At 38.9% G+C, this 23,609-nt stretch overlaps 2 protein-coding genes across 3 annotated transcripts; both read left to right on the forward strand.

Annotated features, from left to right (window-relative positions):
- Window positions 1-1,436: 1,436 nt before the first annotated feature.
- On the forward strand, window positions 1,437-6,593 carry LOC105570489 (heart- and neural crest derivatives-expressed protein 2). Its single transcript, XM_012027722.1, has 3 exons — window positions 1,437-2,220; window positions 3,927-4,579; window positions 5,868-6,593. The coding sequence occupies exons 1-3, from the start codon at window positions 2,139-2,141 to the stop codon at window positions 6,000-6,002; spliced, it is 870 nt and encodes a 289-aa protein (XP_011883112.1). The 5' UTR covers window positions 1,437-2,138; the 3' UTR covers window positions 6,003-6,593.
- A 7,448-nt stretch (window positions 6,594-14,041) lies between these two features.
- LOC105570490 (PBAN-type neuropeptides-like) lies at window positions 14,042-16,617 on the forward strand. 2 transcript variants are annotated; one of them, XM_012027724.1, is made up of 3 exons: window positions 14,042-14,288; window positions 15,093-15,335; window positions 15,985-16,617. In XM_012027724.1, exons 1-3 carry the CDS (start codon window positions 14,075-14,077, stop codon window positions 16,188-16,190), a joined length of 663 nt encoding a protein of 220 aa, XP_011883114.1. In that variant the 5' UTR covers window positions 14,042-14,074; the 3' UTR covers window positions 16,191-16,617. The 2 variants fall into 2 exon arrangements, with proteins under 2 accessions (XP_011883114.1, XP_011883113.1); XM_012027723.1 differs by having other exon boundaries at window positions 14,044-14,297.
- Window positions 16,618-23,609: the final 6,992 nt, after the last annotated feature.

Consider the following 23,609-nt stretch of genomic DNA (forward strand, 5'->3'; position numbering starts at 1 on the left):
TCCGGTTGTTTCGTTTTTAACTCGACAAAACGAAGGGAAGTTTTTTGTCCTCGGGAGGACGATACACACACCGGCGGTTATTATGTGCTCGTTCGTACGTTTCATCATCTAAGGAAGGGAGCGTGTCATCGTAAAAGTAGATTTCCCGGGAAAAAAGGGAAAAAATCTCATTATACGTCTCAATCATGTAATATCTAATTATATCTCATAAGATCCAATTCTAAAAATCATCAGGTCCTCAGAGATTTGACACTTTCCTTGAATGTTCGACGTTATCTATTCAGATCTAACTAAATCTATAATTAAATTATGAGGTTTGAGATTGGACCAATCTGGGTAAAGTTTACTTATCCCAAGTTTAGCGATTTTCACTCTGATTGGTCAAATTTCAATCTAATCTCAATCTCAATCCGTAGTCTGATACGGGCTTAAGAGAACATAATTAGATCTCAATAGATAATAACATATATTGAATATTCAATAAAAGTGTCAGATCTCTGAAGATCTGATAATTTTAGAATTGGATATATTAGATATTACACGATTGAGACATACACAATGAGACACTTCCATTTTTCCCGGGGTCATGTCTTTTTCTTTTTGCGTATTACACGCTGGTTCGACGCAATTATTAAATGGCATTTAACGTCTGTCGAAATTTAAATACCAACGGAAACGAGGCCAAAAGCATTGACCGGATGTTTTTAAAATAAAGATAAAAAAGAGCTAACGTTTTTTTTCTTCAAAAAGGGATTGGAAAATTTGAAGTTTTATATTCTACTATTCTATAAAAATACAGAATGAATTACGCGCGTGGAGTTTTCACGGAGATTAACCACTGATAAGAAACGGCGAAAAGATATCGACTAATCCCAAAGAAATTAATTAAAATGAAGGAAAGCAACTTAGAGGTACGATCGAGTCTCTTTCGGAGGACGTTTAATCGTGAAAACACTTAACTCATGAGATCTCCACACTATCAAGTGTAAAGGATGCCTGATAATATTTTCCCTCCCGAGCAAATCTACGAAAGATGAAATTTTTCCGTCCCTCTCCCTTCGCACTGGCCGCTGTATCCTCGTCTAATTTGCGTCGCAGTCCCTGGCGCTGTATCGCGCCGATATCTCGCGACTAATATTATTACACCATGAAGAACCGGAGCACTCGCTCTGGCCGATTGGCAAAAAGAACGAGCACAACGGCGATGGCGATACGTCCGCGGATCGTGTTCGCAGCCGCGGCGGGAGGACGCCTCCGCCGAGGGACGTCATACCCTAAATCATACCCCACTTCGCCGTCCGTCGACGGCGAGCTCCCTCAATTTACTAATTGAATCCCGGGTCCCTCTCCGGGGCGTAGACCACACCGAGCTCCGCCCGTTTTGACGGGGTCGGATCACGACAGGTCTCTGGCGGGTACAACCCACCCGTACTCGCGTGGCTGCTACCACCGACGACGAAGCTGGGAACCGGGGACTGCGTCGCAACCGCGCAAGGGGGGCAGCAGATCGGTACCGCACCGAACTCCGCTTTCTCAGTGTCCCTTCGACCACACATCCGAAACTGCATACGCGTACTTCGGACAGCGGGACCGGGAGCGCAAATATAGCCGATCTCAGCCTACGTCGGGTGACAGCCGGCGCCGAGAGCTCGCGCACGCGACATTCGGACGCAAATTGTAGAAGAAACGCCCTCCGCGAGCGGAAAACGGAAAAGAGTAGTCCATCGAAAATAATGAGACACGCGTATCGGCGATAACTCCCGTGGGGCGAGATCCAAGTGGACGGTACCAGTCGTCGAAAAAAAATTAGCCTACGCAAATAATACGAGACAATCGGATCGGCGATAAATTTCATCTCGTTCAGACAAAGTCCGAGTGCGAGTCACGGAGGTTTTCGGATGCTTGAGACGTGTAACGAGATATAATGAACGGAAATAATAAAATATAATAATTAGGCGGCAACGTTTTCCTTTGGCGAAAGCCTTTTCACGCATATATAAGAAGGCGTAACGGTATAATAAAATATAATAATTGATCGGCAACGAGTTTAAGTTGAGGATTCGAGGTGAACGTTTTGTGAAGTTGGTACCAATTGTGACGAATTAAAGGAGCCTGACGGTGATAAGATATCGGGCAACATGCTTGGCGGATACGAGGCGCAACCCGAGTATTATCCGCAGTGGCATCAGCCGTATAATTATGTCACTCAACTTCCCTACGGTGAGTGCACGAGCTCAATTACTCCTAAAACTAGTTTTTGATTGTCGAAGCGAAGCGCGTTCTCCTTCAATTTTTTTTTCAGGACTACCCGGGAAAAAAATAAAAATATCTCATTATATATGTCTCAATCGTGTAATATCTAATTATATCCAATTCTAACATCGTCAGATCTTCAGAGAGCTGACACTTTTCTTGAATATTCAATGTTGTTATCTATTGTCATCTAATTATGTTCTCTTAGGACATTTAATTATAGATTTAGGTAGATCTCAATAAAGAAAGTGTCAAATTTCTGTGGAGTGTGATTATCCCGGCTGAGCCCCCAAAAGTTGTAGACTTTCACTCTCAGCGAGGGAAACAGTCAATTGATTCACACATCACACTTCATAGTATTAACTATATTTCTGAGGGTCCGATGATTTTTAATATTGGATCTCATGAGATATAATTAGCTATTACATGATTGAGACATATATAATGAGATTTTTGTCCATTTTTCCCGGGTAACGAGCAGTAATCTCAAGCTTAAGCACGACTTCTAAAGTAGAAACGTTTTAATGGGTCTAAAATCTATTATTTTTATCTCTCCATAAAAAAATTTACATGTAAGTGTATTTCCACTACACAAGGAACCGTGTTTCACAGAAATCCTCCAGATTACGGAAATTTTTATTAATTTTGCGCGCAAGCTGAATTCGAGATATGCTTCGGATCTGCTGTAACATGTCGATCTTTTTAGTCGTATTATTTTGCGCAGTGTATCGCATCGTGGATCGTATCCTATTTCAATATACAAATAATAACACGACTAATAATATATCAACCATTTCCGTAATCCACAAGTGGAAAAATTCCGTGAAGGTAGAACTCGCTTTTCCGGTTTGCACGGGAAGGTTGTCGTCATTTTTGCTTTTCGTATCACTAATTTGCTATTAATTCATGTTCGAGCAACACTATCATTGAGGCCGATCGAAAGAAGCGATGAATCAAACAGCATAAAGCATTTAATGAAAGATTGATTAATTACAAAATGCAAAAAGTTTAAGAATAAACATTGGATAAGACTTTTTAATGCGAACGATGTATTTTTTGCTTTAAACATCTTATGAACATGATTAATTTGTCAGTTCAACATCTAACGGGATGTTTTACTGCAAATCGGGAATATTTTCTCTTCGAAAAGTCACTTTCTTACTCATATTAATGGAAAACATTACAAGAAACATATGTTAGATATACTATTATTGTGGTAAGCAATTACGCTTTAAATTAATTACGCACGCGGCAATACTCGTATCATTTCTCTTCACAAAGCAAATACGAAAATCCAACAAATGCAAAATCTCAACGAATTTAATTTGAACTCTATATATGTGTATTAGTTATCTAAAAAAATGTCATAGAGTATAATAATTTTACTAAATTTTTTAACATAAAACTTATGTTAAAAGCGGACTAGAGATCCCGTGTCGTTTTTTAATGTCCCCATTCGTTTATATTCCTATCAAACGCCTCTAAGAATCATAATAACGTCGAGTCGCGAAATACGTGGGCTGTTATGTCGCAACCTCCGCGAAGGAGAGTTTCCTATAAAAAGAATTATATTCGCGTGTAATTACACACGGTTTTTTCACGACAATCATTTAGCAATGAATTTCATCGGTGGATCTCACAAAAAATGCGGCATGCATCTGATTTTTGCGCAGGGTCCCTCGGCTCGGTTCCCGATGCCGACAGTCAGTCCACGTATTGGGGAGGCGCGGATTCCGGTATTTCGGGGGGTAGCTCGGGGGCCGGCAGCCCCACCGCGTCGACGCCACCCCTTATCGAGGAGATCGGGGTCCAGGAGCCGAGTTACTCGCCTCTGCAACAGTACGTGCACCCCTCGGCCGGCCAGCATTACGCCACCCTGTCGTACCCCCAGGCCCAACAGGAAACGTCACCGCACCATCACCACCATCATCCGCATCATCACCACCATCAACCTGGTCACCGACGCGAGCACGAGTTTGCGAGCGCCCAGATTGGCCAACAGATCGTCGGCGGCACCCTTCAGCAACATCTCCAGGGCGTTCGCGAGGGTGGCGTGACGGTCAGGCCGAAGAGACGGAACACCGCGAACAAAAAGGAAAGGAGGAGGACGCAAAGCATTAATAATGCCTTTTCTGATTTGAGAGAATGCATTCCTAACGTGCCCTCGGATACAAAATTGTCAAAGATCAAGACCTTAAGGCTAGCCGCGTCCTACATCGGGTATCTTATGGCGGTGTTGGAAAGCGACGAGGGAGAGGAACCGCAGACCTTCCGCGCGGAGATTCTCTCGAACGGCAGGAGGAATAAAGCGACTCAACCTAATCAAGTAAATAACTTAATCATTACTACTTACGTAGCGGTGAAAGAATTGGAGGAGACTAATGCGAGAGCAAAGAGATAGAAAATGTGAGCGGGAGAAAGAATGTGTTTTTTGCGTTTTCAAGAAATGTCACGTAAATTAGTGAGTTATCTTTCAATAACAGTCGCCCACGTTAATCGACAATTTTCTATCTAAGCGTGTAAAACGCAAATTTTTACAGCAATGATAAGACAATAGTAACTCAACAAGTTTTGTTAGAAATATATGCCAACGAGATAGCGCCTATGGTTTCTGCTTATCTAGCTTTTGTGCTTTTCTTTATTCATTTTCGTATTCGTGAGAGTTTTCATCCTTCCGAAAAGTCTTAAAGAATTTCGAGAGCTACTCGAGGCCGCGTGCGGCGGCTTTCGGCCGTGGGTTCAAAAGTTCTTCAGGATGAATTATTCCGTCTCCTGTAGACGGAGTTTCTTAAATCTTTCAAAACGCTTTTGTAAGCGTTGCTCCAACGTAAACATTCGCCTCTATAATTACGTTCACGTCGGCCTGAGAACTCGATCTTTTAAAGCCGTTGTACTGCCTCGAGATTTATTAAAAATATGTGTAATGTGTAAAACCTGATGGATCAAAGATCGTAGAAAAATTTTCCATTTGCTTGACTGAAGTTTAATTAACAAGGCATAATAAGAAACTGTTCAATCTAATTCAATTATAAAGATGCTGTAATGATGATTTTATTTAACGAGTATAATTGATTGTAATTATTTACTACTTTTATTACTTTATTTAAAAAATTCATTGCATGGAACATAAAAGAGTTACACAGGCACAGCTTTGTTCCAATAATGGATCGCTGAGTTTCAATCGAGAGGTCATTGCCTTTAGAGGACTTGATAGAAGGTAGTATTACAAGGAAACAAAGGGAATTCTATTCGATTTTCCGCTCAATCGTCTACTAATTCTGAACTTTGGAAACAATTTGCTTTCCTCGAACCCTGTATTTTGTGGCTTTCTTCACTTTCTGCGATCGTTTACCGCCCACGTGGAAATTTCTCTCTTCGATAAAGATCACTACAATTCTCACTCGTGGTAGATAATCAATGCCCTTCGTCTCTTAGATCAATTTGCTTAATAATTGAAGTTCCCCCTCCATACCTGATCTTACGTCTAACATTAAATTAAAGACGAAATGAAAAGAAGCATTTTAAATTGTAGAGTTGACAGTTTTATTAGCTATAGAGATAGGATTAACTTTTGATGAGGACATGTGTCATCGGGTATTTTTGTTTCTTCGCAGAATGAGTCGTGTTTGCAATCTGCCTCAAATCTCGGCCACGAAGAACCGACGAAGAGCAAAGGACGGACCGGTTGGCCGCAGCACATGTGGGCCCTCGAATTGAAGCAAGAATCACCGACCAGCCAGATGCAATAAAATATACCGGAGACACCACTGTCAAAACATATCCGCGATATTTCACGAAATATCGCTCGAAACGATCGTTCCTTTTTGCGCCTGACATTATTTTTTACGTCGGGAAGAAAGTGCGGCCCCCGCGATTTAGCGGCTTTCAAACTTTTTCAAATGCTCGGAAGAAGTGTGAGAAATTCAAAATTATTGAGAAATAATATAACTTTGTTGATAAAAATAATGTTTTATTAAAAAATCCCAAACTTTGAGAAAAATCCCGAAAACTCGCGATCGGGAAAAAGATATAATTACTCGGTGTAAAAAGGGTGGATTATTTTGTATATAGTACGCGTTCATGATTATTGTATATATACGTAGAATTTTGTTCCTTGTGTAGCAATCGGTGTTCATACTTTGAGCCAAAGAATATTATTTTACCGATGAGACTCTTTTTCGTTTAAGTTAATAGTAACGCGATTAAGTTATAATAAAGATCACGATTTTGGGTTGAACACGTGTCGTTGATTAGAATTAAGAACCTTTGTAAAGTTTTGTATAAAGTATCGTTATAGAAATGTATAAAATGTCGCAAGCAATAAACAAAGTACCATAAAATGTAACATCTTACTTTTTACCTCTCTAATAAATTATTTTCGTAAATAATGAATCTATAAATTTCTCATCCAATTTTTATAGAAAATAGAACTTTACGACTCTACGTAAATTACATGTGTGTGTGTGTAAAAAAGATAATTATATTTCATTAAAATCAAAGTAACTGTTAAGCTAATAGTAAAATTATTGAATTGTTATATACTATAAAATAAAACATTGGTGTGCTATAAAAGTATAACAAGAGTAAACATAAGCACAAAAAGTACGTTGCGCGCACATATTTTTACATTTTAATCGATAAAGATGCTCAAATCAAAACTCGGAAGAATACAAAAATATTCTTTCACATTTTTATATTGTGTTTTCTAGCAACATGAAAACGAATCAGTTTATTCAAAGTAACTTGTGGCATTGTTTTCGCATTCGCGTCATTTTGTACGTTTAGTTTACGTATATATAACTCACACTTCCCACAAGAGGAGAAACCGTGAGAAGTTCTCCTTCTTCTCCTTCTTTTCCTTCTACTCAGCTTGCCCATTATAGACGGAGAACTCATTGTGCAGAGCGGTTTCGAATTTCGTGGCTACTCTGGCGCCAGTACTTGGTCCCATGTAACGTATCTGATACTTTACATGTAGCCAATATATCCCGAGGAGGAAATATTAGTGTCTATTTGTCCCAGCACGACAGTAGACAGCATCTCTGATGCTGCCCTCTGCTTATATAATTAACTTCGCTCGTTTATCAATCTTCAGATTTGTACCCGTTTGCATTCGTTACTCCGCGTCATATAAAAAATGTTTTCAGACTACGAACTGTAAGAAAACTACTCTAGGCGTATTATATCTTATATTTTGTAGGAAGGGAATTCCTCGCGGGCGTTAAAATCAAAATTTACGAATTAGTTTCTTGAAATGTAACTTAATTTCTTAAGTTAAGTCGAAGTTAAACTTAAAAATTTAAATCGTCAAACAGATCATAGAAATCTTTCTTCATCATTCAAGGTACATTCCTTATATCTCTGTTTAATTACTTAAAATATTTAACTAATTGATTATTTAGGGAATCAGACGCTTTTCATACTTGAAAAGGACCGAAATTCTCGGTCAAAACGTCGTGTAATTCCTTTAATGAAGTATTGCCAGATATGTCGAATAATTTGGCCCATTACGTTTTATTTCAATTAATCACTGGCGAAGAAAAGGCTCTCAATATTATTTGATTATTATCGACTGCTATCGCAAAAATTTCGAGACTGCCAATTTACGATTACCCTATCAGTCAACTTCAATTGTTCAACTGGCGTAATTAAGTCTTAGTTTTTGCTACCAGGAACTTTGACTCTACTGAGACTAAATATTTGTGCGATTGTCCTCGATGGCACCGGTCCATCAATGTCCATTGTATCTAAACAACGATTCGATGTGCCAGTCGAAGACGACATTGTCGGTTTTGTGTATTGTACGCGAGTGATCGCGAAGCCCGGGATCGATATGTATTACCGAGGCGATTGACGAGCCGTTTGTTTATCGCAACGAGTGGCACTATATTATATACGAGCGTGCACGTCCGCGGGACTTCGAGAATGTTAATAGTTGAGCCTCGCTGTTGCCTCGCCGTAAACATTTCAGCCAGCTCCTCCGACGCTAACGAAGCCGCGTATTTTGTTATTCGATCCTACAATTCATTCGTCCACGTCCGACTAATTAAACCGCGATGCTCTAAGTGACAAGTTGGTCGCGACCATCGGCAGCGTAACACTATCTATTATATATTCTGCACTATCACACGGTCGCGTTGTATCGATCAGACTGTATCACGCATTTTATCACGGTTTATCACAGTTTATTACGTTTCTTTGATCCTATGTTACTCGCGTCGTTCTTCTTAACATAATTACTGAGTTGACTCACAAATAATGCGGCACCCTTACGGAAGAGCGAAGAAATAATTACTAAAAAATTACTGTACATCAGTAATTTCTAATGATTCAATTACTGATGTACAATAATTTTCAGGGTATGGAAGTAACGCGTTACTTGTAACGCCGTTACTGTTACAAGTTACTTTTTATATTTCGAACCCAGTTATAAAATATAACTATATTTTCTTACATTCAATCTTCAGGCATCGATCGATATTCATAATCTATTATTATCATGGGTTGTTATAATTAAGGTAAGTTTAAAATTATTCCATTAAAATTCTGAACGAAATCAAAACTTTTATTTACATTTTGGGCGTTTTAAAATTTATCTCCGTAAATTTTCCATGGTTTTACAAGCTTAAAATAAAAAATTGTTTTATTAATATCTTTGTTAGTAAAAACTATTGCAAAAGTAGATGTTTTAGGAAGATTGCTTATGGTCACCAGTAATGAATAAATTCTAACAGGGACTTATGGTCAACCCAACTGGCTAGTAGCTTTATTTAAGTAGATACAATTGTATCTACTTAATAAGATGTTTTAGTTTGCCTGATCTCGTTTCAGAATTAAAAAGGTAACGAATCGTTATTTTTTAAGTAAGCGATAACGAGTTACTTTTAAAAAGTAACTTCCTATCCCTGCTAGTTTTCTAGTAATTATTTCATTACTTTTTCGCGTAAGGGTACAAAAGAACTTGATTTATTGTTTAGCTCAAAACCGTAAGACTTTTGCCAGGAATTAAAAATTTTAAATTAAAATGGGAAGAATTAAATAGTAATGGAAAATATACTTTGGATTAAAATTAAAACGTCAAAGTTTTTGTTACAAAAATATCTCTGAAAAGCTGTATTATCTATGGGGTAACCCATTACTCCCGTAGGGTGTATTTTATACCCCAATTATATTGCAATGTTATCTTTGATGATTTACAATAAAATATGCGGATTTCTGTAGAAAGGGCAGTCTGTTGTAAGAAAATAGCAGAGTATTCCGAGTATCTGTCTCTCATACGTTCGGTATGCTAGAATGTTAACCCTTCGCTCTCTGGTGTCGGCGTTCCTTGTCAAGCATTCTATCTCGAAGACAATTCTCTGTGTGCTCGATTTTGCAGCGAGAATTGTCTGTGAGTCTACTACTGCTATATCATTGCACGATTTCGCAGCAACGAACATAAATTTGTCGCTAAATATAATAACTGTACTTCAGATTAAAATGTTAGCAAAGTAAAGCCCGCTAAAATTGAAGCAAAGGGAGCAATTTTGCTGTTTAATTATTACTTGACACACACGGCGAGAGTTTTACTCACAAAAAAGCCGCAATTTTAACTATTCATAAAAATATTGGTATTCAAATGGAAAAAAAATGGAAATTGTCTTCAAAACTAGGTGAATTTTACATAAAAATTAGTGCATTGAATTGCCCAAAGGCATTAAGAATTATTTAATTTTAAGTGGCAGACCGATTAATGAAATATTTGCACGAACTGCAATTTTGATTGTAATGCAATAGGTGCTTGGAAATTGGCTTGTACACGTCGCGAAAATTCGTTTTCACGTGCGAGGAAACGGCGTCTCCTCTTCTGGCTACCGAGAATAACCAAGTTCTTACGGTATCATGGGAGTGTTTATCTATATATATATGTTTCTCTCTCTCTCTCTCTCTCTCTCTCTCTCTCTCTCTCGCTCGCTCGCTCTCGCTCGCTCTTTCCCTTCATGCACCGTCGACCGCGAGGTGTTCTGGGCTTCGTCAGGGCAAGAGTTTACAAAGCATTACCGATTCACCTACCCCGCCCTCTTTCACACCTACAGTACCGGCCAAAATTATATCACCTTTCGATTTTTTTGAGCGTAACTATTGTTTAAAGTGCACAAATAAAAAATTCGAAAATCATGACGTATTTTGTTCAAATTTTGTTACCCCGTACAAGATGCACCTGTTATCAGGTGTCTACTGTAAAATTTTGAGCACATTTGATGCACTTTGACGAAAGTTATACTAAAAAAAATCAAAAGGTGATAGCATTTTAGCCGGTACTGTACCGCGACATAGCGCGTGCTCACTCTCGGTTTTCTCTGTTCGCAAAAAACCGAACAAAATCGCATTTTAGTTCTTCTAAAAAATATTGCCGTTAATGATTATACAAAATCTTAAAAAATGATAACCGTTTAAAAAAATCGTAATAAATGACACCTTTAAAATATATTACGATTATTGTATTTAACGTTGCACTAAGAAGCATTCATAAAACGTATATGTTTTAACTAAATATGATAAGATGGGGGGAATAGTCGGAAGACAGGTCAATGAGTATTCGAAGGACCCTGCACGCTTCTTACACGGAGAGACTTTTCTCTGAAAATTTATCCTGAAAAACATGTGATCGTAGGACAACACGGCATTTCAAAGAATTTTATGAGAGTGTTTAAAAATTTTACCATACATTTTGCGAGTAATTATACCTAGTATACATTTTACTAGTAAAGTGTACAGTAAAATTTCGGAAAAGTCCCGTAAAGTTTTTCAAAACGCCACCCTGTCCCACGATTTTCAGGATAAATTTTATTAGAACATTCTCTCCGCGTATAGATAAGCGGTGATTAAATTGCGCTGTTCTGAAATATGTTGCAGCTTTTATCATTCTAAACAAATAAAAATTGCAACATATAATATTTCAGAACGGAACAATATTATATGACTGGGGGTCACTGTTCCATAAGAGTCGTGCGGGGTCCTTTGGTTTGTGAAAAAGAATAGCGCTAATCTTCGCCGATCTAAGCGTTTTCACAAATGACTGATCGCCAGTTCAAAGTAACGATGTCTAACTAAGATAACAAAGACAGGAGCAAAATAAACATCTCTGAGCATCCTGGAACATCGCGCGGTAAGCAGATGTGAAACATACCCGGTAGTAGATTAGAGATTTATCTCACTTATTTCGGGCAGGTCGACTTATCACCCCCCATAATCGTCCAGGTCCACTTTAGGAGAACAATGAGTAATTGAGTTAACGCCTCCCGATTGTTCCCAATAATGATAATTGGACGAATTCGTTTATTTTGATATCCTAACAGAACACTTTCCCCGCCAAACATGGAGAGTGTATAAAATGCATTCGTAACATTTATTCTTAAATCTCTCTCTCTCTCACACATGGAATTACTCATTAAATCACTCCAATCAGTTTTGGTAATCGAATTCAATCTTCGTTACCGAAATCGTGAATGATCTTCGCGATACGAGCGAGGAGAACGACGTCGAGATATCGTCACGTGGGAAGATTTTCGTGGCGCGCATTCGACTGGGCAGATGCAAGTGCTCTTACATCGTATGTCTACCAAATATCGCATCGCTATAAAAAAGCATGAAGCGGGCGTTTGTTTGCTTTGACAAGTATTAAAAGTACGATGGCGCACGTAGCCGGCGTAGGACGAGTGTGACTCGCCCACTTAAATCTCACTGAAAAACCACGACCGTCCATGTGTGTGGAGCTCACCCTAATTGCACGCCTAAGACATGCTCGTTGCACGTACGTACGTGTGACGACCCATGTGTACGTCCCGAAAAGAAACCCGCACGCAATCGCATAGTTTCAAGTCTTCGATTAATTTGTCTTTGATTTAGTGGCTGACGAAGGCGACGCGTTAATTGACAGAGATCGCGTTATGTTTTAGAGACGGAAATTGCACAAAACATTTGAAAAAAATTAAGATAATTTTTGCACACACGATTGTAAATATTTTTCTTGGCAATTTTAAACACATTGATAAAATATTACTTTGCAAAAGTATTCATCTCAATTCAATTGTCTTCAATAATTGAATTAATATCATTTCGACAGTGCAAAAGTCATACACCGTAAAGAAGCTGACATTGATGGTAAATAATTTTTGGTAATAATATTAATCACTTTAATAATATTGCACCTTAATAACGAAGGCAAATAACAGAATTCACAATTATCAATTAAAATATTCTGATTGCAAAGAATTAACATTAATTCGTAATGCGTAATTGAGTCAAACTTTTTCGAGTTTCACTTCTTTACTCGTGCACGTTGTCCTACGATAAGCACAAACTGTACAAGAATAATATAGTAACGTTAATAACGTTATTTGTATAAAATAAATATATATACGGATTTTAGTATCACATTTCCGAGGATGCACGACGCGATTCTAGGGTAATGTCGGGTTCGTTCAACAGATCTGACGCTTTTATAGAGAGAGTGCAAAGAATGCGAACTCATTGATCGCCGAATTAAGCCGGCAATCGACAAGTTAAATCCAAGACTAATCGTTCGTTCAATTGGACGCCAGGAGGCCGCGCAGTTCATTTGTTACGCCACGTGGGGTATGAAAAATACGCAGGAGAAAAACAGGATTTTAGAAAAAAGGACATATCTATATAGAAATGTTGTTTACAATTAATTCAAATCAATTTGGCAAATCTCCGAAGTGCACGGGATTTGCGTTTGAGCGCAACTTAATCGTCTTCCCTGATTACGTTCTCGAACGAAATCACTTTATAAAGGATGACATGGTTATAAAATTTTTCCAAGAGGAGAGAGAGATATGTAAAACATTTATATTAACATATTTCCAAGAAATGTATGCGCTAATTTATTATATGACCTTTTAAAATGTTTCCAAGTTTCTTTTGGCAACTATCATCTGTTGCAACAGTGTAATAATAACTAATCTCTTCATTAGAAACTACGATACCGTTAAATCGATTAATGTATACGTCTCTAGTTGCTCAGTGCATTGACTAAACATTGGCTAAATATTGGTCCAATGTTGGTTATATTAGAAATGCATTGGCCGATATTGTCCAACGTAAAGGCCAATATTGGCCGTGAAATAAATGTAAATATTGCACGATAATAATTATATAATATTAGATTTATATTGGAAGTGCATTGGCCAATATTTAACAATGTAATAAGAATATTGATCTAATATTGATACAATGTTAAACCAATATTGCTAAATAGACATATTGGCTAAATAAGAGAAGGCGTTCATCTTACAAGATTGGACCGATATTGGGAATACTAGATTTACGTTATTTCTCAATGTTGCGCCAATATATTGTGCTACTAGGAGTATATATAGCAGAGAAATAAGATTTATATAAATGAATTATATAAAACAATCAGAAATTTTGTTTTCTTCTTTGTTAATAAAATGTCAATAAAATTCCTTCTACACAACAAGGTATATTTTTAAACAGAATGATCAGTTTACGCGGCAAAATTAAATTCATTAATAAAATCGGAATAAAATACGCATTTTCGCGCGAGGAAATCGATACGGCCTCCCCATTCATTGACATTCATTGAGAAAAGAATTAATGAAAACTACCAACGTTTTTGTCCGCGAACGAAAATAGAGGCTGCCCTATGCGTAGGTGCGTAGGACACGCCGCGTAAATCCTGGATCCGGGAATCTCATTGCGTATGTAGGACAGTTAGCCGAGCGCCAAATAAAGACGAATCGTTTCTCACCGGCGACCGTGATTGGCCTCGGGGGTGAAAGAAAAGAGATGAAAGACAATGAGAATGGAAAAAACAACGTCGACGCCCTCACAACGACGCTATTCCACCACGCCTATAAAACCCCGTGGATCAGCAGCGTGCCCGACATTATTCCGCTGCGGAGTCTCGAGGAACGACGTATCCGCGATGATCGTCACCGGGAATCCCGTTAGCCGCGCAACCACCGTCTGCATCCTGGCCCTGCTGCTCTGCTTGAGCTCTCGCGTTTCCGGTGAATACGGTAATACCGATTTTTTTTCCCCGACGATCAAAGTACGCAATCTAAAGTCTCGAACGTTTTACTAACCCTTTGCATCCTAGTGGGGTTTGTCTCGATTTCTACTTATGTTAGTTTTTTAGTATACTGACCTTCCCTAGTAGCACAATATATTGACGCAATATTGGGAAATAATGTAAATCTTATAGTATTCCCAATATTGGTCCAATATTATGAGATGGACGCCTCTTTTTGTTTAGCCAGTATGTTTATTTAGCAATATTGCTTTAATATTGCATCAATATTAGACCAATATTCTTATTACATTGTTAAATCTTGGTCAATGCACTTCCAATATAAATTTTATATTATATAATTATTATCGTGCAACATTAACATTTATTCCATGGCAAATATTGGCTTTACGTTGGACAATATCGGCATTTCTATAACCAACATTAGACCAACGTTTAGCCAATGCACTGTGCTGCTAGGGCTCGCGTCATTATAAGCCTCTGCTAAAAGTATTTTGAATATAAATGGAAATTTATCTTTCACATATGATTGCTCGTATCTAACGATAAGTACTAAAGTAAATTTTGTTAAAAGACAATGGATTTTTATAACAGAAAATATTTATTTTAGACCAGCGGTTTCACTGTGAAGCCAGGGCCGAAGTAGTGCGTCAGAATAACACATTTTTTAAGTTGCATAAATAAGTTATTTATAAGTATCTGAATGTAATAAATGCTTGTTCTTTCTTCAAAAAATTTGTTTTTTCTTACATCGGACATCAAAGGGTTAACCGTGCGTTCGCAGAATCGAGGGAGACGAGCCCGAACGGCGGATCGAGCGACGGCAGAACGCCGAGCAACAATTTCGGTTCGTGTATCGAGGGCAAGTGTATCAAGCGTACCACGCAGGATATCACCAGCGGCATGTGGTTCGGCCCGCGTTTAGGAAAGAGACGCAGGTCGGAAGAGAAGCAGGAAGTGAGCCCCGAGATCGAGGTCCTGGCGAACACGTTAGACGGCGCGCGTTGGGCGGTCATCACGATTCCGGGTGAGAAATCGAAATCTTTCAGAGCCAACTCATCGCTCAGGCCTCATTAAATCCCGAGCTTGCGTGTTACGTTACGCTCGCGCGGACGATAATCGTCTTCTCTTATCACGTTGAAATTTAATCGACATTATTGTTAGCTTCCGCTATCGAGTTCTACATCGGTGTTTTATATAGCGATATTTTTCAAAAAAGTTTTCTCTTGACAAAAATCCTGAATAACTTTAGAGTTGCCAACAATTAAAAATAAATAAAAGCACGCTTTTGCGAACAGTTCAAACTGCATAATTATTAGATTCTAGAAGAATTCTTGGTCAATTTCCTTTTAACTTGTTTTTCCATTAAATTTACACTAAACTCTACTCAAACAGAATTTTAATTTAGTTCTCTTCGAACTTTTCTCCCTCTCCCAGCGAGAAATGACTCGTCAATCGATGTCGAAAAGATGTCGAATCGATATCGACACCTTCAAATTGATGAACGAATCATTTCTCTCTGGGCTCCCTTTCCACGAGGTTTCGTTTGGAAATTTATTAACGTTCTCAATGATGTAATGGAATTGCATCAAAGTCCATTGTTAAATTTGAAGATTCAAGAACAATGTAATCCTCCCATTTTGCTCGCAATTATGACCACCGAGAATAAATTTCAGCCAGCGACAAGAGACAACCTCAATTTACACCGCGTCTGGGACGAGGCTCGAGTGAGGATCTGTTTTCTTACGGGGATGCGTACGAAGTCGACGAGGACGACCGTTCGTTACCGCCGATATTCGCGCCTCGTTTAGGGCGTCGGCTTCCCTGGATACCGTCGCCGAGGCTTGGACGTCAATTACGCAACGCATTACGGAAACTGTAGGCATTATCTGATAAAAGCTAGAAGATCATTGAAAGTTGAGGAATGAAAGTATCTCGTAGATTTGTGCGATTGTGAGGACCTTGACGAAACGACGACCACAATTACAGCATTATTATACGTATAAGACATAGAGAAATAAAGTATATTTGTATTGCCAAAACTAGCTGTCCTTTCCCTCGTACCTTAAAAATTATTCCGTGTTTGTTAAAGTGTTTGTGACACGAAATTCAACATAATTTTTAAATTATCGATATCCAGGCTAAATATGGTATTGCAACAAAAGGCTTGCATTTCCTTTTTCATTCAATTGCGATTATTGTTGTTATTGTAGGCGATTATTTTATGAACAAAATAAGAGTGCAGGGATAACAAGTAAAAATTTTATATAATATATCAAATTACACAGATTTTTCGATAAACGTAAAATATTTTTTTAATAAGATATATATGTATGTATATGCAAAATTTATAATGTAATAAGTGATAAGATAATGCTTAAGTTACGTTTATCAGTTATAAAGATTGTTTACTTCAAAGAACTTAATTAAGTTTCTTTTTTAATTCAATCAATTCTTGCAAAAAAATTTTCGAAAAATCTTTGTTTCGTGTTCTTTTTTTATCTATTTTTAAAAATGCGTTTTCAATTAGGTCGAAAATAGACTTTTGGTTAAAAAAAATGTCATTTTAATCTCTTGCGTTACAATATAGAATTCGTTCTCTACTAGTAGACTCTAGTGGACTCAAGAAATAATGAACAGAAATAAAAAGTTAATGCTGTAATTATCGATAATGTAAATTACCTCAAAAATAATAAGAACCGATTGTAAACACGCAAAAATATTTTCTTCTACAATACGTTACGGTAATATTAAAGAAAAATCTAGGAATGGAGCAGCATATATTACAAGTTCGTACGAGGATGTATGTACGTGGAGGATGATAGACGCTATTTTCAGCGTCTCGAAAAGGGTTGAAATATCTGACTCTCTCTCTCTCTCTCAAGAGGAAGTAGGACGGTGGAGGAAAGAAGAGGCGGGGTGCTGAACTACAGCGAGTAATTCCTCGACCGGAACTACTGGCGAGCCATGTGGCAACGTACAAGACGATCATAATCGTAAAACAGCGAGGCGGAGCAGATACAAGTTAGCTTCTAGTTCCCGCCTTAGAACGGCACCGTATATCGAGGATTGCTCGTAAAACGCATCGGGAAAAAAATGCCTTCGATGAGAGCCACGGAATATTAACGCTGATCGTGGCAACACATTATACAAGATGCTCACCGATAAGACCAAACGCTCTCGCGACGAGAATACTTCGACTAATCTCCAAATCAGTTTGTTTGGAAAAATAAACCTCATAGGAATATGAAATTTTCATTGTGAACAAACGGTTGGTCATAAACAGTAAGACGCATTTTCTGTTTAATGTTTGGTCGATTATCGAGACTCTTATCGTTAAATTAAGAAATTAAATTTTCGATAAAAAAGGGTCTTTAAAAGATATTAATAATACCAAATACTACACGGAGAGAATTGGCCAATGCACTTCCAATATAAATCTAATATTATATAATTATTATCGTGCAATAATTACATTTATTCCATGACCAATATTGGCTTTACGTTGGACAATATCGGCCAATACATTTCTAATATAATATAACCAACATTGGAGCAATGTTTAGCCAATGCACTGTGCTACTAGGACATAATGAAGCTTTGTATCTCTGTGAAAATATTATGTCGAAAAATTATGTTGAAAATATTAATTCTTAAATACATAAGATGTAATAATGATGGGAATTAAAGAGGAAAGATCTCTGGTGACTCCAATTCAAGACTCGTATTCTGAATCCTCTTTTATCGATAAAAGCGCCCGTAAAAGATCCTTTCAGCCAATAAGAACCGGTTTTAACTATAAAATGGACCCGAAGAAAAATTTTTAATGTTTAAAGAAAGCAAGTAGCATTCTCGATACGGCAGAATTATGATTTATGGCATTTTGCGGAGTAACGTTCGCTCGCGCGCAAAGCAGAGAAAAGTCTTGGGGAAAGAATTTTGATAGTCGCGCGTATGTAAACACGATTGTATTAAAAATTAAATTATCGCAGGTAAAATAAACGATTGCTCGCGCAAAGATCGTGCACATCTTAAAGCACGGATTAAAATACGCGATATATAAATTACGCGTTCATTTCTGTGTTCCGCAAGTAGTACATCTCTATGGAAATGTCTGTCTGCCATTCTTGCGTCAAGTGACGCGGTTGTTCCTTGCCGAATAAACTATGAGCGGTTTTATGGTTGTAATAAACGACTAGGGCGCGTCTATCGCTGCCTTAATTCGTCGAAATTATGTCGGTCGCTGTCAAGCTAAATCATTTTATTTACTGACCTAATTCTTATTTGATTCTTTATAGAAATCTCTAACTTTATATATATATGCCTCCTAAATATCTGAATAAAAAATAAAAAAATAATTTTTTTTTATTTTATCCTTCAAGTCCTAACGTCTTTTATAATTATCTATAATATTATTATAAATAATTTTTTTTTAACTAATAATATATTCTCCAGATTACTTCTTTTTCTAGCCTTAATATGATTTAGCTTGACAGAGTCAAGCTAAATCATTTTATTTTCCTTTATTGCGGGATATCGAAGATATGAAAAACTAAACCTTAGTCCCTCCATCCGTTTACGTTAAACATGCGCGACTGCTGCTCTCATTTTTATTATTTTCTTATCCCGCTATTAAGCTCAAGTTAACTTACATGTTTTAATTTTTCACATGTTCGTCTTACCTTTTACATACGTTCGGTTTAACGAAATGCAGTTCCAGTCGACGCGAATTCTCTCGCTTATATCAAACGAAAAAGGAGTAGAAATTGGGAGTAGTCAACTTGCTAGAGCCGATTCAGTGAATTCTGAAATGGCGCTGACTCGCAGCGCCATCACACCCACTCAGAGAGAAGCCTGAGAGCGGCCATGCCGTCGGGTTTACTTGAGACCGATTTTCGCCACCAAATGTGGATGTAAGAACTACGGAGACACATCTACTTATCGACACAGTCGATAAGTATCACTTTTTGGTGCGTGTCCGTGCTACATACACTTTTCGACATTGGTTGCGTTCAGCAGAAAAAGCTGCTTTGCAACTGTTGTAAAATTCGTGAATCTGATTGGTGTATTCTCTTAATCTTGAGTGAATTTAAGAGCATACGCCAATCAGATTCACGAATTTTACAACAGTTGCAAAGCAGTTTTTTCTGCTGAACGTAGCCATTGTCTTAACATCCATAAATTGTGGATATAGCACAGACATACGCCAAAAAACGATTTATCGACAATGTCGGAAAGTGGATGCAGCACGGACACGGACCAAAAAGTGATTTATTGATAATGTCGAAAAGTGGATGTAGCACGGACATGCACCAAAACGCAATATTTATCGACTGTGGTAATACGAGCCATATGAACCTAGCTTTTGGCGGGACTTGTTTTGATTACAACAGCAAGACATTTCGATCAAAAGAAATTTTCTTTTAATTAAGTTATTTTCATTAATTAATCAGCACGTAAGATTTTTAGTTACTACTTGAACCTTTCGCTACAATTGGACGTTTCAAATTCAATTTTTATAGTCTGAGCAATAGTTTTATCATTGACCATCATATATTTATACGCACGAATATTATCGTTTTATCAAACGATTGGAAGTTACGATAAATCCATATTCGAAGGAAAGTACACGTTTTTATATTTTTAAGCGTGATAAAATTTTCTAACGTTTGCGAGGAGCAACATTTATCCGTGACGAATTAGAAACATTTTATCTTTTTTATTTACGCATACATTTAAAGTGACATTACGAAACGTCTGATTCAATTATAATCAACACAAGTCTCAACGTTACCGCCCGTGTCAAGGCTTACACTTTGACACTGTCGGCCGCACACGAAAAGATAAGCAATTTATATGTATAATATTAATTGTAATTATCCTCTTTCTCGTTGTTAACCAGTGACTTTCTCATTTGTATAATCCAGGAACGGTAAATTTCTTTACAATTTCTATTGTAAGTTCAAGTCGAAAGATCCGAAGTCACATTTCCATCGAGTTTCTTTATTCGAATCAGTTTCTCTGCTGATTCTTCAACATCAATAAAAACAAATTCTTACTCACCGAGCCGATGTGCAACAGCGGAGTTGTATATCTGCCACGTAACTGCGTTGATTCTGTAATAAATATAAAGTTGATCTTATAACAGTGTTCAACGAAACCAATATTGCAAAATATGATTTTTAAACATATCGAACTTTCTACTCGAGAGAAGAGAAAGATGCGAAAAAAATTACATTGCGAAAGATTTTTTGCAAAAGATCTTCACAAGAAATTTTCACAAAATTTCAAGTTTTTCTTCTTTTCTAATTATTAATTCAAAATTACAGTGAAATCAAACGATTCGACGATAAACTGGAAAACAGATTAATTGTACACGAAATAAAAAATGATGCGGGAAAATGAAGTTGACGCGTGAATAACGCATCAATAATTCTACTCACCAGAGAGTTGCTCCGCCGTCGCCCGATGCCTCCCAGGCCGCCACCTCCTCTCGGACTCCTTCATTTCACACTAGCACAACACTCGCGAAAGAGGAGCTATCTTACGATCGCGCGCGCTAATTACCGAAGTAACGCACGACACGGCACTCCCGGTGTTAATCGACGCGGACTTTACTGCAACGAGAACGAGAGACGCAATTGCGCGCGAGAATACGAGCCGCATCTGCCGAGGTGGCGTCGTGCCAACTGCCAAGTGATGCCCAGTGAGAAATAATTCGTCCATCGACATCGATGGACGAGTCATTTCTCGCTGAGCGGGCACGTTCTGGAGGGAAGGACTCGCGGACGTACGCGAAGCTAACTTCACGCGCGTCGTGAAAAAGGCAACCGAATTCGTGCGTTCGACGGGGCGATTTCGCGCGAACCTTCCTCTCGCCGCGCATCACGCGTGGGAAACTCGGGTATCGCTGCCCTCGCGAGGGGATGAGAATTAAGACTGAAGAGCTCGGTGTACTCGGGGGCGCGCGAGGATACGCCGGCGCCGCAGCGACGCCGACCGCGCGAGACATTTCGGCCGAGATTTGACAGATTCACGCGTCCCGGTGGATTACCGACGCGTGACGGTCGAGTCTACGCCGCGTGATTGTTATACTGGACAATGGAGCGAACTTACCGCGATTGTGCGTACCGCGAGACGCAACGACCAACGCACGAGACCGATCCGCTGCGTGTCCACGGGCTCCTCGAACGGATCAACATGGCGTCGCTGCGCGACGCTACAACGGCGGTGCTACGCGAGTCGAGTCAACGACGCGATATGTCTCGAATAAACGCGCTCACTCGAAAAATACGCACGTTGACGACACGTTGACGCACGTTGACGCACGCAATCGACACCTTCGCAGGTCTCCTCACGATTCACTCACTTTACTTATCGAATGAGGTACGTTCTCCGAGAAGGACGAACACGACGTCCCACGGTACTCGCGGAATCGAGGAGCTCGATCACGGCTGTGGCATCGTTTAACGACACGGGGGACGATCGCGCACATCGTCCCGCGACACTCGTATCGGCGGTGCGAACGACAGTGCGACTCGCGTCTCTTCTGGATCTCGACGCGCAGCGGCCGCGGCAGCGCGAACTACACGAGTCAAAGGCGCGTTGGAAAATTCACTTCAATTTCACTCGCGCGACGTGTCTCGAATAAGTGCGCAAATACGCGCGAAAAAGTGCGAACGTTGACGCGCAATCGATATCCTCGCGGCTCTCCTGTACTCAAGTGACCCGTGATATTCGTCTCTGACGTTAACAAGTCTTGTACGAGACGATCGCGTTGCGTAGATGATCAAGATTCTCGTAAAAGATGATCGCGACGCGAAGACACACGGAACCGTCCGTCCCGCTCGACTGATCCGTGCGGACTGATTCGGGCACAATAGATTGTTTTCGAGCGAGGTCGGGCGCTACGTCATTTCTTGGAATCCCGGCTCGGCGACCGAGTTGTGTTTACTATAAAGTACGTTACGTCGTTTTTTTGGAATCCGCGCTCGGTTTTCGGCCGAGGTGTTTTCACGTCATTCGAGGTCATTCACGCGGCGACGGTCGAACGAGTCGGTTGTGTCCGCGCCGCTCCGCATATCGTATTGTTTTTTCTCGGTACGCGTTCGCGACGAGTATAACGGGTGGAAACCGCGATCGCTCTCTGCGAATAATCGGTGAACGATATCGTCGCGTGATCGCGGAACTTTGAGTCGAATATCATCGCGATACGTTTAAGTGAAAAATTAAATATCAATCAATCTTATCCGTGCTTAATTATATCCCACATAATATTACGAAATATATTAGTAATATTATAATATTGCAGTAATATTACTATGATATATCAATAATATTACAGTAACATTTTCGATGTATTTTATTATAATAGTCCATTGGAAATGTAACATTACTGTGATATTACTGTAACATTACGTGCTACGTGGAATGTAATATATTTACCCATCGATAGTTTAAATTTGACATTTATACATCGATTTCTGTTGATTAAAATTCATACTATCGGATTTTACAAGGAATACCGAGTGCAAATAGTGACTTTGTGCAATCGTATACTTTTGTTCCCTTAATTTCCTGTCGCGTGTGATTAGTGCTGAGGTGTTATACAAAGTGTCACGAAGTCTCATCGATCGTTCCACGGAGTTTGGTCAATCGTGTCACGAGCTTCGGTCAATCATAGCACGAAACGTAAGTACACATTTCATATGAGATCGATTACGAGAAATTAAACATGAATGGTTTCTTTTTATATCTGGTAAAAAATCCATTCATTTATTACATATGAATACGCGCGAATTAAATCGTACATCGTAAGTTAATTTGTCAGTGAGTTTCCAAGGAAACGAAATTTAATGAATTTCTGATTATTTTTGGTGTTTTATTGACGAATATTGAATTCGTAGTATCCGCCAATTTTCTCGATTGCTTGCACTGTAAATAATATTCACGCATAACAATTTCTGCCGCGTTGGATTGGTTGGAAGAAAATTTCCGACGAATCCAGCGTGTCAAAAATTCTATTCCCTATTCCTATTGCCTGTTGCCTCTGGCATTGTGTGATAGGCTTTAGACCGGTATTCATAGTCGAGTCTTATTTCAAAATCATCTTAAGCGTTGTCTTAAAACGCTAATACGGCTCAGTGATTGGTTAAAAACACATTAATAATATACTTAAGATGATCTTAAATATAAGAGCGGACTATGAATACCGGCCTTAGGCCTTAGGCCTTAGGCCGACAACGGCGTAGCGGCCATACTTGCGAACAGTGGCGCCAGCTGGTGGCGACGTCTTTTGATC

Source organism: Vollenhovia emeryi, unplaced genomic scaffold (assembly GCF_000949405.1).
Source record: "Vollenhovia emeryi isolate VEMERY1.0 unplaced genomic scaffold, V.emery_V1.0 DF939120.1, whole genome shotgun sequence".
In the NCBI taxonomy this organism is placed as follows: Eukaryota; Metazoa; Arthropoda; class Insecta; order Hymenoptera; family Formicidae; genus Vollenhovia; species Vollenhovia emeryi.

What these genes read in the sequence shown, in the direction of transcription:
- LOC105570489 (XM_012027722.1), top strand. Translation starts at nt 2,139, where the DNA reads ATGCTTGGCGGATACGAGGCGCAACCCGAGTATTATCCGCAGTGGCAT. An exon ending in TGTCACTCAACTTCCCTACG is followed by an intron (nt 2,221 to 3,926) that starts GTGAGTGCACGA and finishes ATTTTTGCGCAG; the next exon opens with GGTCCCTCGGCTCGGTTCCC. An exon ending in AAGCGACTCAACCTAATCAA is followed by an intron (nt 4,580 to 5,867) that starts GTAAATAACTTA and finishes GTTTCTTCGCAG; the next exon opens with AATGAGTCGTGTTTGCAATC.
- LOC105570490 (XM_012027723.1), top strand. Translation starts at nt 14,075, where the DNA reads ATGAGAATGGAAAAAACAACGTCGACGCCCTCACAACGACGCTATTCC. An exon ending in TCGCGTTTCCGGTGAATACG is followed by an intron (nt 14,298 to 15,092) that starts GTAATACCGATT and finishes GTGCGTTCGCAG; the next exon opens with AATCGAGGGAGACGAGCCCG. An exon ending in GGCGGTCATCACGATTCCGG is followed by an intron (nt 15,336 to 15,984) that starts GTGAGAAATCGA and finishes AATAAATTTCAG; the next exon opens with CCAGCGACAAGAGACAACCT.